A 16938-nucleotide genomic window follows, 5' to 3' on the forward strand; every position below is an offset into this window, starting at 1 on the left:
CCCAGGTCAGTTAGGATTACAGCAGTGAACACGACCGTCACAGTCCCTATTCTCAGAAGCTTCTAACGAAGTCAAGATGATGGGCCTTGAACCAGAGTTAAAAGCATGATGAGTGACATGAAGGAGAGGGCAGAGGGCACAGGAAGCACAGGGCAGGAAACCCTGGGGTCAGAGGCAGAGGCAGGGTGGAAGGTGCTCGCCAGGCAAACATAGGGCAGTACCAGGCTTTCCGGCTGGGGAGTGGCAAGTACAGATTCTCCAGGACAGAAAGACCCAGCAGCACCAAGGACTGGGAACGTGAGGACGGCTGGTGGGACTAGAGTTGAAAAAGGAGCCTTGGGCACGTTAACCTTTCCTTCTGGCCCTAGATTTGCCGTAGGAACTGTGAGTCTCTGTATGTCCTGCCTCTTTTCTACCTGAAAGAAGTGCTGTAGCAAGATGCTACCAGCGCGTGTGAACGTACTGGGTGGGGGTGGGGTGCTGGTCTCATGAGGCAGAACCCCGTCTGGTGAAAGGGTTGTTTCAATGCTACTGATTCCAGGAAACCATCCATGGCCCCTGTGAATCACTCTACTTTCTGAGTAGAGTGACCCTGGAAGGAAAGTGAGCTGGTGCTAACAGCTACACGTGTTCCTTCCAGACCCTCTTAGTAAACAGGAATGACTGAATCACAGACCCCCCGGAAAACACCCGTCAGGCAGCAGCTTCGGGAGCGGGGACTCCGCCGAAGGCCTGTGTCACCCTCTTTAAAGCCCCCACTTGTTTTCCACTCATGCTCAGGCAGTGAGGATTTCAAGGGCCTGTCACTCACACGCACAGCGTTGTTACCTCATCGTTCTTTTGTGGTTGTGGGCTGTGAGGGTCTCTTCCTTAACCAAGTTTTGATTCCACTTCCCATGACTGAGTGTGCACAAACCACTCAGCCTGTTTTTCTCATCTGCCCCCTCTTTTCTTTTCCACTTTCCCCTCCTACTTTCTTTCCTTGCTTTTTTTTTTTCTGCTCCCTCTCTCCTCCTTGGTTTCCTCCTCCCCACCCTCCACCAATTCTGAGTTTTTACTGTAACCATGGTGCAGGGGGGTAGGTTAGGTGGGGGTAGGAGCACAGGGGAGATGTATGGGACGGGGGAGGGTTATGGTGTGAGAAGAGGAATTATTTTCATTTCTTTTCTCTTCATAGCCAAATTAGTCTAAACATATAGACAGTATGATAGTGACTTTTAATCTTGTTTCGAAGATCAAGATTAAAAGTCACTCCCTTTGAGAGATGACATTTATGGATGTGTTCCCAGAAAAATGTCCATATGCTGATCTGCCCAACATTTTGTACATAATTTCAGGGGACTCCACAGGGTATTTCTTCTTGCACATATGGTTCTGATTTTCTATCCTCCCTTCATCTGAAGCAGTTTAAGTTCAGGATGCAAGAGGTTACTTTCTTGGGTTCTGTACCTGCCACGTTATCTGCACTATGGACATCCTGCATAGTCAGGCATTCGTTAGGGTGTTTGCAACATGCTTCACAAATTATCTTTGTAAAAATGTCAACACCAACACCAGCATTCCTCATCAGCATTCCTCAGCTAAACAACAGCTTTCTTCGCCAGCATTCCTCAGTTAAACAAGCAGGAGAGCATTCTGTTTTCGGAGTTAATATATTAACAATATATTTTTTAAAAAATGTCTAACTGCCTTTCTCACTTTTCATTAATAAGTATGAGTCTCAGCCACTCTAATCCTGATGCTGGCCCAGGTAGACTGCTTTCTTTCCCTCCTCTCCGCCTGCCCCCCAATCTCTAATCTCTAGTCTGATGTTATCTGGGCCCTCACAGCATTAGGATTTCAGGATAGTTTGGTATCAAGAACATTTTGGCCAGTTTGTCCAATTTCCCAACCACCCATCTTAGTCACAAGTTAATTGTGTCTTTTCTAGGTGGCTACATTACTTAAGCAAACCGTTTTTATTTTTCTTTTCTGACTTTTCTTATCAACTAGAACAATCTATGTCCTCTCTGAGTCATGGGCTCCTTCTTTTATGAACATTAGCTATGGTTACGTTATTGAGATCAGTTATATATTGGGCAAAGCTGAATAAGAGAAATTTTAGTCAGATAACATGGCTTTCGGCGTTCATAAATTGAACAGGCATTTATTAAAAGCCTACTGTGTGCTGACCACTGTTGTAGGTCCTAGAGACAAAGCAATAAACAAAATAAGATTCTTCCTCTTGAGGAGTTTGCATCCTAGCGGGAAAGACAGAAATAAAATAAACAAATATACAATCTAACATCAATTAAGCAATAAGAGCATTCTGTTTTCAAAGTTGATATACTAGCAATATTTAAAACAGTTATAAGTACAACAAGAAGGGGGACGCTATTTTGTTTATTTTTTGGGGGGTGCTATTTTAGACAGGAAGGTCAGAGTACGTCTCACAGAAAAGATCGTGCTTTAGCAGAAACCTACAATAAAGTGAGGGAATGAGCTATCCAGATATATAAAAGAAGCACTGAAAGAGAAAAAGAGACAGAGACAGAGCGAGATGCAAAAGTTCCAAACTAGAAATGTTCTTGAGTAAAGAAACAGTCAGAGTCAGGATGTCCATAGTGCAGAGAGCACACAGCAGAGAGAGAGGGAAGGAGATGGAGTTGGAGCAGCATCAAGGGCTGGGTTATTCGGAGTCTTTGAAGCCAGAACAAGGACTGTGGATTTTTTTTTTAATAAATATATTTTATTGACTTTTTACAGAGAGGAAAGGAGAGGGACAGAGAGCTAGAAACATCGATGAGAGAGAAACATTGACCAGCTGCCTCTTGCACACCCCCTACCGGGGATGTGCCCGCAACCAATGTACATGCCCTTGACCGGAATCGAACCTGGGACCTTTCAGTCCGCAGACCGACACTCTATCCACTGAGCCAAACCGGTTTTGGCAGGACTGTGGATTTTTATTCGATGGGTACTAGAAAGCCCTGGAAGTTGAAAAGCAGTAGAAACAACATTGGACATAGTTTTAAAAGATTACCCAGTCCATCGTATGGATGTAGGAGATTAGTTGGAAGACAATGGCGGCGCCCAGGCCAATGATGATGGTGGTAGAAGTGAACGAGTTTTGAAGAGCTGGGATGCCACATGTATTTTGAGGGCACAGCCAACAGGAATTGCTGATAGACTGAAAGTGGAGTATGAGAAAGGAGTCAAGGAGGATGCCAGTATCTTTGCCTGAGAATTTGCGGGGAATTGTGAAGTAGTTTGAAGAAGGGGCTTTGGAATCAAGTTCATTTGGTAAGTTAGAGATGCCTTTAGACCTCTAACTACTGAGGAGTACAGTGAAGGGTGAGAGATATATCTCTAAGCATCCCAGAAATACGTTGAACTGTGTAACTGGATGAGTGTGGCTGGGGAAAAAGAAGAGGTCTGAGTGTGAGTCCTGAGATGCTTCAATACTTAGAGGTTTTTAAGAACAGAAGGTTCCAGGCAAGAAACTGAGAAGGAGCAGCCAATAAAATAGAAAGAAAATCAGGCGAGTGTGGTGTTCCAGAGGCCAAGGAGAGACGGCGCTTCAACGAGGGAGTGATGTCCTGTGTCAGGAGCTCCTGAGAAAGCAAGACGGGGATGGAAGTGGCCTGGGGTCATGGAATGTACAGTCGCCTTGACAAGAGTGATTCCAGTGAGCAGTAGGGAAGAACGCCTGTTCGGAGTGGGTACAGGAAAATAAAAATGGGTCCGGAAATGGAGACAGAAAAAAGATACACACTTAAAAGGACTTTGTGATCATGAAAAATAGAGAAATGGGGAAATGGCTGGGGATAGACCTGGGTTCAGGGGGTGGGTTTTTTTAAGATTAATAAAATTACATGTAGGTATGTTGTGTTAATGGAAATAACCCACGTATATCAAATCATAATAAAACCCATGATGCGAGGGGTGGGGCAATTGTAGGAACAAAGCCTTGAAGTAGCTGAGTGCTCCACGTAGAAGGAAGCTAGCCTTCCCTGGGGGCACAGGCAATCCATCCAGGTAGGTAGGCTAACTTGGTGGTGCTAATTAATGGAAGTTCTCTTTTTATTTCTTCTATTCTTCGGTGAAATCGGAAGCAGGTCGTCAGCTGAGGTTGTGGGTTTGAGGAGAGAAGATGTGCTGAATAGTCAACAGTGGGATCCCTTACATTGGTTTGAAAGGTTTGGGGTTTTCACAGCTGTTGTTGGTTCTGCTTTTTTGTTGTTGTGAATCCTCACCCGAGAGTATTTTCTTCCATTGATTTTTTTTTATTTTTTATTTAAATTCTTTATTGTTTAAAGTATTACATGAGCCTCCTTCTCCCCCCTTTGACCTCTCCCTGGCTGCTCCCACCCCCCATCCATTGAGATTTTTTAGAGAAAGTGGAAGGGGGGAGGGGAGGGAGAAGCATCAATGTGAGAGAGACACATCAATTGGTTGCCTCCCCACATCTGCAATGAACAGGCCGGGAATCGAACCTGAAACTCAAGCACATGCCTTTGACTAGGAATTGAGCCACACTGGCCAGGACAGCTCCACTTTTTTTGAAAAATAAAATAATGTCTTACCCTCAACGTGATTAACTATCTTGAGGGGTTTTGGAGGCCTAGGAAACCACAGTGTCAACACTGGGCTCCAAACCTCCCTGACTCCACCTTCCTCAGACTTTTCTCATTTCCATTGTCTGAAATGACACTCTTGTAACCTTGGTCTCCTGGGCTCACGAGCTCAGAATCACTTCCAGCTGCTCTCCGTCCGTCAGAGTACATAGTGGTGAGAAGTCTGGTGGAGGAATGACCAGACCTGGACTCTAGTCCAGTTACCAGTTATGTGATTTTCAGGAAGTCATTTAACTTCTCTATGCCTTCGGTGCCTTACCTACAAATCTCAGTTGATAGAATTCCCTCCCAGGTCAAAGAAACCCAGTGTCCTAGTTAGTCTATACAGCTCTATAATCAGTAACTTTAAAATTTCCACTGCATGGGGATAAGGGTGAGAGAGCAACCAAAGCACTTATATGCATGCATATAAGCCTAATCAATGGACACAGACAACAGGGGGGTGGGGGCATGAATGAGAGGTGGGGGGTAATGGGGGAATAAGGACACATATGTAATATCTTAATCAATAAAGAAAATTTAAAAATAAAATAAGATAAATAAAATTTCCACTGCAATATTACAAGTACAGCAGGACCCTCATGACAGTCTTTATAGACCACTATAAAGGCCTGGAAAGCCTAGTCTGTCACTCCTGACCCACGCATCACTCGCCAAGCCCCAGGCCCTGGCATAGCATTGTATCTTCCTGGGGGAAGAGGCAGCTTTTTCTCATTTAAACAAAGGCTCTGGATATAAAGTCACTTCCTTGCAGAATTAAAGTAGAGTCTAGTTCTTCTGAATCCATCCAGTGCTTTACTGAGCCTTTCCTATCCCAGCCCCTCTTAAAGGCACCCAGTTTGTATCTCTTAGGTTCCGAGGTTCCCTTGAATTCCCAGGGATCCTGACCACCATGTGATTCTCAAAGGCCCCCATAATAAGGGACTGTCTTCTCCTTCCTGCCACAGGTTGCCCAACAATCTTTGGGCGGTTGGGAAGCAACGTGCTGCTGCCCCTGATATCTGAAGAAATAAGTAAGAGTATGAACAAGAGCATCCACATGTTCATCACAAAGGCAAAATCACCAGGAAACAGGTCCAATAAGAAAGTCGTGTCTCTTGATCTGGCAAAAGGAGGCTCTTCACCCTACCTGGAAGATGGCTATGCATTTTACTGGGAAAACTTGAACCTGGAGATCCTGGAAAGCAAAAAGGAGCATGAGGGCTGGTACACTATGACCCTGGAGGAAAAAGATTCAGTCCAGCACGTTTGCCTGCATCTGAAGCTCTATGGTAATAATGGTTGCTTCTCCACACTGGAGGGCCAAGATGGTCCCTTGCCTAAGAACTAAGGCCTCTCTCAGAGGCAAAGAATAGTCAGAATAGAGAGCACGTGAAAGATCACCTAGTCTGGGGGTATTTAAACTGTGTTTTGGAAGGAAGTGCTAGGTTCGAAAATCTTTCTTGTCCGAATTGTACATTGGCGGTAGCTGATTAGCATAGGCACCCTTACCCCACTTTCCCAAAGTGCCGGGGCTGACCAGCAGACCCTGAGCGGCGGATGAATGATTACTCTGACACACGTTTCTGGGAAAGAGAGGGCTAAGGGACTGTCTAGCTAAAGGAACCAGACAGCCTCATTCGCCCGACTCAGACTTTTATTGTAGCAACAGCTTGAACTAAAATTAACTTCTAGGTACTATCAGCAGGGTAAGTATCCTTGAGAAAACACATGCATCTGCAGTGTTTAAGCAAGGATGTCTGAAGTCGAAACATAGATTCCAGTAAAACACCCGGGGGCTCAGACTTGTTTGGAAAAGTCAAGGCGGGGTCTGCCACTTTCGGCAAGGTTCTGCCAACCTTTCGGAGAATCCTCCTTACAGACTTTCCAACCAAGTCCCTTCCTTCACAACACCAAAGGAAAAGAGCACAGCTACCCCTGGGCCAGAGGGCCTGGAGCCCCGAGAGTCTCAATTTGCAAGTAAGATTTCATTTTTTTAAAAAGGTGGCTTTTTCCCGCCCTGATTTTTAAAAGTTTGAATACCACCAATCAAGCTCCACCTCTCTCTCATAGATGAGGACTGAGATCCAGAGAAGTGGTTTGTACAAGCTTTCACACATCTGTGTGGGTGGTGGGAGAAGGAGAGCTGAAACTCAGCCCACGCACCGTCCTCCAAGCCCTGTGCCCTGGCCACGCATTGCATTTTCCTGCGGGAAGAGGCAACTTTTGCTCATTTACACAAAAGCTCTCGTTATAAAGTCACTTAACGGCAGAATTAAACTAGAACCTAGGTTCATCTGAATCTGAGGCCAGCGCTTCACTGAGCCTTTTTAGTCCCAGCCCCTCTTGAAGGCACCCAGTTTGTATCGCAGGCTCAGAAGTGTCCTTGAATTCCCATGGATCCTACCACCGTGGGGGCCGTCCTGCATCTTTGCGGTGGCTGCCTTATCTCTGAGGAGGGGACAGGAAGCCCCACCTACTCCTCAGCATTTCTTTGAAATCCTCAGGGACCTCCAGGAGAGACAGAAATACCCTCCTCACCCTTTCCCTGCCCTAGAATTCCTTTTCCTCCAAACGGTGTATGCAGAATTTCTACAGCCCTCCAGCCAGTACCAGGGAGTCCTGATCAGTCACATGGTGGCCCTGGCGCAGGCTGCTGTGAGCATGGAGACTATACGTCATGCATATTCCAGAACAGTCCACCCTGCCTTGGTGACATCTTGTCACATTTTGTGATCAAATTCTTACCTTGGAAAATATGATCTCTGCAACCATGATATTCTCAAATCAAAGGAGGAGGCTGGATTTTTGAGTCAGACAGACCTAGGTTCAGATCTCAGCTTGGCTGCCTATAAGCTGAGTAGCATTATAAAGGTACTCCACTTCTCTGAGACTTAGTTTCCTCATCTGTAAAATGGGAATAAGTATAACTAGGGTTGTAATTTTAAGGAAGCTTTTAAGAAGATTAAAGAATGTGATGAATGTAAATTGTCAGCATTGTGCCTGTCCTATAGTAGTGGCTAAATAAATAAAACATTTTCCTGTCCCTTGCCGATTGCATGGCATTAGAGTGAGATAGATCAATGAGGCCTCTACTTCAGACATTCTGAATCTAAAGCACTGGACACACACACACACACACACACACACACACACACACACACACACACACTAAAATTCTACCATTGAAAAGTCATTCTTTTAGGTCTTAGAGGTGATACTTTAGCCGATGACAATTAAACCTGTGGGGGATTTATTAACAGCAAACTCCACAGATAGAATACAGAGCAACCTAGATCAGGAACATCAGGGAAGGCCAGGGGATCGACTGAAAGACAGTTTTTTTCTTCTCTATTTTATCCCAAGGTGGTCCAGGCAAGGAGTATGTGGGGAGAGAGGGATGGTGCAGAGCTGTAGGTCCCTATTAGAAATAAGTCACACTTACAGACCCACTGGGAGGGAACATGGCACAAGGCTGAATTTTCTTCTAATGAAAAGATCAAGTCAGAATTTCAGGGGGTTCATGACAGTGACGACTCCCTTTCTCCCCTCATGACAGAGCAGGTCTCCACTCCGGAAATTACAGTGCTGAACTGGACCCTGGAGAATGGAAACTGCAGCTTGATGCTGGCCTGCACGGTGGAGAAGGGGGACCACGTGGTTTACAGCTGGAGCACGGAGGCAGGCACCCACCCGCCAAGTATAGCAAATGGCTCCCACCCTCTGTACCTCACCCTCGGCCCTCAGCATGCTGACGATAACTACACCTGCACCGCGAGCAACCCCATCAGCAACCGTTCCCAGACCTTCATCCCGTGGTCCAGCTGCAGCTCCTATTCCCCAGGTGAGTGGTGGCTAGTGTGCCACCTGAATGCTATGGGCTCAGTCCCACCTGGACCAATCACTCTGCTTCTATAGCCACGGCCTTTACTTACACTACATTTTCTCTCTAGTTTATAAAAGCCTCCCATGTGTACTCAGGGAGTGCTCTCTGCCCATCATGACCAGGGTGGCATGATTACACTCAGTTCATGGTTCAGGAAACCAATGAGAAATGATGGCGGCAGACCCAGAGCCCCGGTCTCCAAATCATGATTCTTCTTCTCTCCTCTCGTGTTGGCTCCAGTCAGCAGGGGTGGCTGGGTGAGGGGGTGCAGGTGGCAGGTCCTGGCTGGCTTTCCCTGTCTCTCCATCCCCGGTCATTTGGAAATCCTTCCACATAAACTCCAAGCCTACTGTGGTGGCTCGTGTGCCACCTTAATGCTATGGGCTCAGTCCCACCTGGACCAATCATCCTCATTTGGCAGACGAGGAACTTGAAGCTCACGGTATTTAACTACCTTTCTCACGTTTCTTCAACTTATAAATGGCAGAGTCAGCACCTAAACCTAGACCTTCTGATTGCTCTCCACTTAGAAGGAAAGGCACCATTATTCTGTTTTCGAAAGGAATGCAGGGCTGATGAAGCAAGACCACCTGAGCACTGGGAGCTGGAAAGAAGATAAGCACTGATTCTTGTCACCAAGATACGTTGTGTCCCTGTCTCGGGGGCAGAGAACCAGGGTGCTGGCCTTGCAAGGCATTACATATGCCCTCTGGGCATCCCCTGGGAATCTCCAAGGAGACTCCTCCCACAGTAGGTTTGGAGTTTATGTGGAAGGATTTCCAAATGACCAGGGATGGAGAGGCAGGGAAAGCCAGCCAGTTTATGCACTTCATTATAGCATCTCCAGTTAGAGACTCACCTGGGTATTCCCACATGAACTGCTGGGAAAATCCCACCTGGCCTCCAGTCCAGTTCCTTGGTGAACTGAACCCACCACGTGTTGCCTCCCCAGCCATTCATGGCAAGTCAGTCATCTGCCCACCCATCTTGCCCACAAACTACATTCAGAGGCTGTCTCCCAGTTCAGGCCCCTCTCCCTGGCCACAGTCATTCAGAATGTGCTGGTGGGACCAAGACAGCGAAGTTTACAGGACATGGCCCCAGAGGTCCCAGATCCAACCCTGCCTGCCCTTTTTGCTTACAAAGATAAGTCACTTAACCAAGACTTGGATTCTTTTCCTGAAGTAATAACTGACAGGTCTTCACTGTTTACTATATGCCACTTACGTAGCATCCTACTTAATCCTCACAGCAGCCAAGTCGTGTTAGTATCCCCAATTTACAGGTGAGGAAGTGAACGTATAAAAAGATCACACAGAGCAAGTGACAGAGCTGAGCTGTCTGACCCTGGAACCCTCATAGGTACTAGTGGAAGAAGTCGTACACTTAAAATGCCTGTAAATCACAGTAAAATGTGTTGCTGTTTTTCCTTGGGGCTGAGGAAGCAGCGGCTCTGAACCCTGCCCAGCCCTCTCTGATCACAGCAGCCCTCTTTGGCCCATCTCAGAAAAGGGGAAGAACTCTTTTCACGCTTCTCGATGTGGTTGAATAGGAATTTTAGTGCATTCCAAAGTAATGGCAGGCCATAGAGCTTTCACTCGGGCACTTGACCCGGGACGGTCCAAAAGAACGTAAAGATGCTCTTACCCATCTAAGCTAGTTTGAGGACCAAGTATGCACTGGCCTGAACCAGATTTATCGAGTATGAAGCAGGTTCCTGGAAGCGGTGGAGAGGCAGGTGAAGCAGAAGTAAGGCGCCATGGGAAAAGCCCTGTCAGGATCGCAGCTCATTCCAAGATAACTACCCTGCACGGGGCAGCCATTTCACTTTCTTGGGGCTGTTTTATCATCTTTAAAATGCAAAGGGTGAGCTAGTGAACGTCGTTCTAGAGTTGATATTCTAATTCAGTTGGTATGTACATTAATAAGAAATGCGCATAAGGGTTACAAAGGTGAAGGTGTATTAGTTTGCTAGGGCTGCTGTAACAATGTACCACAATCTGGTGGCTTAACCAGTAGGAATGTATGGTCTCACCGTTCTGGAGGCTGCAAGTCCAAGATCAAGGTGTTGGCACAGTTGGTCCCTTCTGAGGCCGTTAGGGAAGGATCTGTTGCAGAGCTCCCTCCTGGGCTAATAGCTGGCTGTCTTCTGATGTCTCTTTACATTGTCTTCCCTCCAGGCATATCTCTGTTCTAATTTCCCCTTCTTATAAGGACTCTAGAGGCCCGGTGCATAAAATTCATGCACAGGTAGGGTCCCTAGGCCTGGACAGCGATCAGGGCCGATCAGGGCCTTCTGGCTGCCTGCCGGGGCCTTCCTCTCCTTCCAGTCGGCGACCTTCTTGATATGTCTTCACATGGTCTTTCCTCTGTGCGTGCACATCCCAGGTCTCTCTTTGGGTGTCCAGATTCCTCTTCTTATAAGAACACTAGTACGATTGGCTTTGGGCCCACCCTACTGGCCTCATTTGAACATAACCACCTCTTTTAAGACCCTATCTCCAAATACAGTCACATTCTGAGGTACTGGGGGGCTAGGGCTTCAACATACACAATTCAGCCCATAACACCACCCCAGTCACCTCATTTTAACTGGATTAATTCTGTAAAGACTATGTCTCCAAATAAAGTCACATTTTAAGGACTTCACCATGTGCACTTTTGGGGAAACACAATTCAACCCATAACACAAGTAGGGATTCCCCTTCCCCGCCTTCAGGGACAGGGAACTACAGTATGGCAGAACCAGCTCCCACATGCTGTTCCCAATGCCCCAGGTTGACTAAATACGGACACAAAAAAAGTTTTATTAATTTATTGATTTGTGTTTGCAAAAAAATCCTGCTAATTCTTAAAATACTGTGCTTAGTTTGACAAAACATTTATTGAGGTTCTACTATTGTGCTAGGTCCTTAAGGAGGGACAAAGCTCTGTAGGTAACTAATTATCCTAGACTGTGCAGGGTGATAGGTGCAAAAAGAGGTATGGGCAAGGTAGTAAAGAGGAGGGAATGATTATCGCTGTGTCAGGGAAACAAAAGGAGCACCACAGAGGATGTGACAAACTGGGTTTGAAAAATAAATAGAAATTACCCACGCAGATTTTTTTTAAAAAGACGTTGGCAGAGGGAAAAGCAGATACAGCTGGGTCTTGTTCTGAATTATCCTGTAAGCAAAGGGAACTAATAAAGAGTTAGGTAGAGAAGAATAACATGATCAGGTTTGCATTTCAGAGAGAAAATTCGGTGGTGTGGAGAATAGACTGGGGCAGGGAAGAGGAGGAAGAAAGAAATTAGTTAGCGGGGAGGGGCCATTATTGCAGCAACCCATCAAGACATGGTGAGGCCAGAACCAAAGCAGCGGCAGTTTACCAGACTTCAGACCTGGGATGAAGTGATGGGATATGAGGGGTCCCTTCAGCATCTATAATGAATACAGTAATTTTAAGATATTTTTCACTTTCATTATGGAAAAATTCAAAATGGTTAATAGTGTGAGGAGACCAAGCGTGATGTAAAATCAGCACTGAAGCTAAACGGCAGAGAACATATCTGTCCCTCGGATCTTTTTTTTCTAGTGACATTTATCCAGGTGCCCAGTGATATATTCATCCTTATTGCAATTACCATCTCAGTGTTTTACGGTAAGAAACTTCTTAATGTCTATCATTCTGAGGGGTCTTTGTTGCAAAGTCCAAGTCCTGGTGTGCTATCAAGCACTCTGACTGTGTCACACAAAGCATGTTGATGTGGGTCAACATTGAACAGTGTGACTTGCTGTCATCCTTCAGTACTGTGCTCTGACATAGCTGTGTCTATGCTGCCATGAATAACAAAACTTACATAATTCAGCTAAAGGAAATGCTCATCTGGAAAAGAAGAGCATTTTCGGTAGATTGGCGAAGAGCTGGCTCAGCAAGTCTAGGTTAGTTCGGCAGCAGAAAAAGTTGACACCTGCCCGTGAGCTCCCAGGGCTCTCCCTTTCTACCAGGGCCATTTCTTCCAACAGAGAGCTCCCATTGTCACGGTCACCTAGATGTTTCACACACAGGGCAGGTCCCTCACGTTCCTCCCAGTCCAGCCACCATGGCAACAATGGTGGAAGGGTGGAGCCTGGGCACCTCTCATGGACCAGAGCCTGGGCACATGGCCACACCTGCTAGAAAGGAAGCTGAGAAACATAGTCCTTACCTGGGCAGTCAAATGACAAGACAAGACTTGTCCATGGGAGGGGGGCGGGGAAATGGCACTGGGGACACAACTGAAGCCTCGGCAACACGATGCCGGGTGGGACAGGCAGGTGTAAGGAATTTTGGGGGAAGCTGTGAACTCCGTAAAATTTTTGATTTGGATGGTCTCAGATCTTAAATTAGTATATGGCCTGTAAGCACCCTTCCCCCACCCCAGTTCTGAGTGGAAACTGCCACTGACAAGAAGGCACCTCTTGAAGATGGTTGACTTCTTTGAGTAGATGTACATGGTGCAGGCAGCCGTGCTGACAGAACCACATGAAAGGCAGGAAAGAGAGCTGGCATCCTCAGACCGTTACATTAGCATCGCAGTAGCTCCTGGGGTGAACTACAAGCCACCTTTGTTTCTTGGCTTCGTTTTTGTTTTCTTGTTTATCTCCCTTAAAGATTATGGTGTGGGGACCTGAGGAGAGAGAGGAGCTTTTGTGTTTCTGTGGCAGCTTTTGTGTTTCTTCCCCCCCCCCCCCCAGGGTTTGGGGGGAAGGCCCTCCAGCATTTTCTTGGAGGCATGGCTGCAGACCAACTACTCGTTTCAGCCACAGCCAATAGGGTAGAGGACCGAAATGTGGAGACTCGTGCAAAGTACTCTTCATACGTCCTTCATGGCACAGGGGTTCTAGATCAGCCTGCTCAGCTCTCTCTAAGAGGCTCCGGGGAGGGTGTGTGCAGGGAATGTACCAAACCTGCTGTTTAAGAATTCTGAATACGGTTCCTTTGTGAGTGAAGAATAGACCTGTGGACCCTGAACACCCTGGGTCTGATTTCTGAGCATCAACATCCTGAGAGGCCTCGCTCCATTTCTGAGCAAAAAAAGAGGGAGAGCTGGAGTTTCTGCCACAGGAAATGGTGGTTTGAAAATGGGAACACAGGTGATGCTGACAACATAGACACACAGCTTCCTCCTGGTTCCATGTGGTTATGGTCACGCCTATCCCAAGTAGGTCAGTGCTCGTTCCCTTCTAGCTCTACCCTGGGCCATTCAGGAGGTGACACTACATTCTTCCAGAAGCTTTCTGATAGTTTTTAATAAAAAGGCACCTGCCAGGCTTCTCCCAGCTTTTTTCTGTGGCCTCTAATTTAATTTAGTTCATCACATGTATATTGAGTGCCCCCCCCAACCCTACATTATATCAGATGGAATGGAGGATGTAAATAAACCAGAAGGTACAGGGTCTACTTTCCAGTCATTGGCAATCTAGGTGGGACTTCTGTAGCTTACGAGGTAGAAGAATATTATCATATTAAAGAAATGGCTACTAGAATTCCTCTTTGGAAGAGAACAGTGTTTGTTTAGGATAGTACCTTCATAAATGCTAGGTGAGACACACACACACACCCGCCCCCAAAGAATATGGTAATTGGTTAGATGGTTTGGTATGAGAGCGGGGGAAGACATTGCTGATGTAGATGAAGGAAGAGGAAGAAAAGGTCTGAGCCTGTCCAATGGGGGAAGGCTGCCTGGTTCATAATGGAGTCTGTTCCCTGTGACCTTCAAGTCTGCAGTAGAAGGATCAACACCACAAAATTCTTAGTGCAGGGTTTCGGTTTTGGTTTGGAGTGTGTGTGTGTGTGTGTGTGTGTGTGTGTGTAAACAGATGAAGGCATCCAGAATAGCTTAGACTAGAGCACATGGAGCTGCAGAAGTAAACACTTGGAACCACAAGGAAGTTTTTGCCAGAAATAACAGAAACTTTGGGAAGCCTGACCATAAGCCATAAAAATAGCATTTTGTCTATCTTCACCCAAATTCCCGAGGGCATAGAATCCCTGACATTTAGTTTCCATATAAATTTCATAATTAGATAGTCGTATCAAATAGAGGAGCAGCAAGTGAAGTATACCTGGGCCTGCTAGACAGATCGGGAATTGAAGGCATCAGCAAACAGCTGGGTGGGGCTGGAGCATCTGGATAGCAGTGAAGGAACGCCTCTGACTTGAAATCAAACCTCCCTCCTTGTTCTCTGATCAACCAGCAGGAAGTTCCCGAGGGCCTACTAGTGTATGTACCAGGTGCTGAGAGAGTTGCAAAAGAAGTACAGTAAACCCTCGAATTTGGGGACCTAGATTTAATACACTTCAGATTTATTGGACAAAATTTTCCAGTCTGTATGTCTTATATGAAAAGAAACACACTGTTAATTTTTAAATGCTTTTAGCCAAGATTTGCTTATAATGAAATTATAGGCGTTTTTTGTTACGAATGCAGTTATTTTTAACAAATTTTCGAGATTAGGCCATATGTTAGGAAAAAGACCACTGTAGTCATTACACCAACAGAAAGAAATATTACATATCTACAGCTATCGGCTACCTATTTAAATCCAAGAGTCACCCCTCAGAAACAGCGTTCTGCGAAGGCTTAGCACAAGATCACACCGCATCCGCTAGGGAATTGGTTCTGTGTCCCTGGCATGACTTTCTGCAGCAGTTTTATCGCTGCCTGCAGATGTTCCCACATGCAAGAAGCCACGCTCCAGCCTGTGGATTTGTTTACTTGGGCGAATGGTGAATGCACGCATTTACTAGACCTATTCAGTGTAAATTTAACATTACAGTAATACATATAGAAAACTCTTCTGTGAAATTAAACTCTTCATACATACTTAATTTGAATTACACAAATGTGTCTACCTAAGTAAAAAATAGGTATATTAACTAATTTGTCAATTTTTTAATATACACATTTGGAAAACCTACTTTATTACCCACATTAGTCCATTATATCGAGGTTTCAGTCTAAAGAGATGGTCTCTGGCCCCCAAGAACCTAGCACATTGGTCGGCAAACTCATTAGTCAACGGAGCCAAATATCCACAGTACAACGACTGAAATTTCTTTTGAGAGCCAAATTTTTTTAAACTTAAACTATATAGGCAGGTACATTGTTATTAACTTAATTAGGGTACTCCTAAGCTGGCCTTTGCTAAAAACTCAAGGGGCCAAAGAGCCGCATGTGGCTAGAGAGCTGCAGTTTGCCGACCACTGACCTAGTTGGGGAATTGAGGCGAGTGGAAGAGTTGGCGTTTATCACCACGCGCTGAATCCCAGTCATTGCTCTGGGTTTATCAGAACAAGGCTGTGCGGTTTGCAGATGAGGAACGTGAGGCCCCGGAGGTGTGAGCAACCTCGCTGGGGCCACCGAGCTATGAAGTGGTAGACGGAGAATCTGAATTCATCTGTCTGGCTCCAACCGCCTTCACTGGAAATGGTCTCCACAGCAAAGATCACGTCACAACTCAGGTTCTAAGATGCATGACATAAACCCAGGTGCTGCCGAGTTCCAGGTAAAGGGGGGATTGGGAAGTAGAATGGCCAGGCAATGGGACACGGAGGCAGTAAGATTGGCCTGGAAGTCAAGGCTGGGCAGGCCAGGTAGACAGCTGAAGGCACAGCAGGGGGAGAGGAGGGAAGAGGGCGCTGGGGGTAGGAATGGGCAGGTGTTGGTTAGAAGATGGTGAAGGGATGAGTTGGCACCTCAGAGTGCTTTTGCCTCAGGAGGTCTCCCAGGCATTCCAGCCTGCTGCTGCTAAAACACAAACCATAAACTCTCATCCAGCTCTGCCATCCACTTTTTCTTAAATATATGTTTTAGTTTTTTTATTGATTTCAGAGAGAAAGGAAGAGGGAGAGAGATATAGAAACATCAGTGATGAGAATCGTTGGTTGGCTGTCTCCTGCACGGGCCCCTACTGGGGGTTGAACCTGCAACTCAGGCATGTGCCCTGACTGGGAATCAAACCATGACATCCTGGTTCATAGGTCAACGCTCAACCACTGAGCCACACCAACCAAGCTGCCATCAGCTTCTTCTGTGACTCTAGGTACACTTGTCTGAGTTTCCGTTTTCTCAACATAAAATTAGGGGGTCGGGTGAGATAAGCATGATAGTTTTTTTGAAGTTAAAAAAGTCTTTGTTTCTGTACCTTAAATACTCCAGCAGATTCATATCACTTCGTATCTAAAGACCAAGAGAAAAATGAAGACCTATGAAATCTCTTTCAGGACTATGGCCAGGTTGCCTCTCCCATCTGGCTAGACTGGCAGAAGCTGGTCATTTATGTCATAGGACAAGGGGTAGCAGATAACTTTCATCCTCCTAAGACCCTGAAAAGGAAAGAGAGGAGAGGGGTTTGGGGGACTGGGTGAAAGAGGTGAAGGGATTAAGAGGCACAAATTGGCAGTTACAAACTAGTCATGGGGATGTAAAGT

At 46.1% G+C, this 16938-nt stretch overlaps 1 protein-coding gene across 3 annotated transcripts in view; it reads left to right on the forward strand.

The window, feature by feature from the left end:
- SLAMF1 (signaling lymphocytic activation molecule family member 1) overlaps window positions 1-16938 on the forward strand; it is a 41689-nt gene that overhangs the window by 5418 nt on the left and 19333 nt on the right. For 2 of the 3 annotated variants that reach the window (XM_079762139.1, XM_079762138.1), the window contains exons 3-4: window positions 5564-5887; window positions 8155-8439. In XM_079762139.1, coding sequence (XP_079618265.1) covers window positions 5564-5887; window positions 8155-8439 — 609 coding nt within the window. Of the gene's footprint in view, window positions 1-286; window positions 385-5563; window positions 5888-8154; window positions 8440-16938 lie in introns of those variants that run through there. The other variant, XM_079762140.1, reaches the window with a different exon arrangement.

This window comes from Cnephaeus nilssonii (assembly GCF_951640355.1).
Source record: "Cnephaeus nilssonii genome assembly, chromosome: 21".
NCBI lineage: Eukaryota > Metazoa > Chordata > Mammalia > Chiroptera > Vespertilionidae > Cnephaeus > Cnephaeus nilssonii.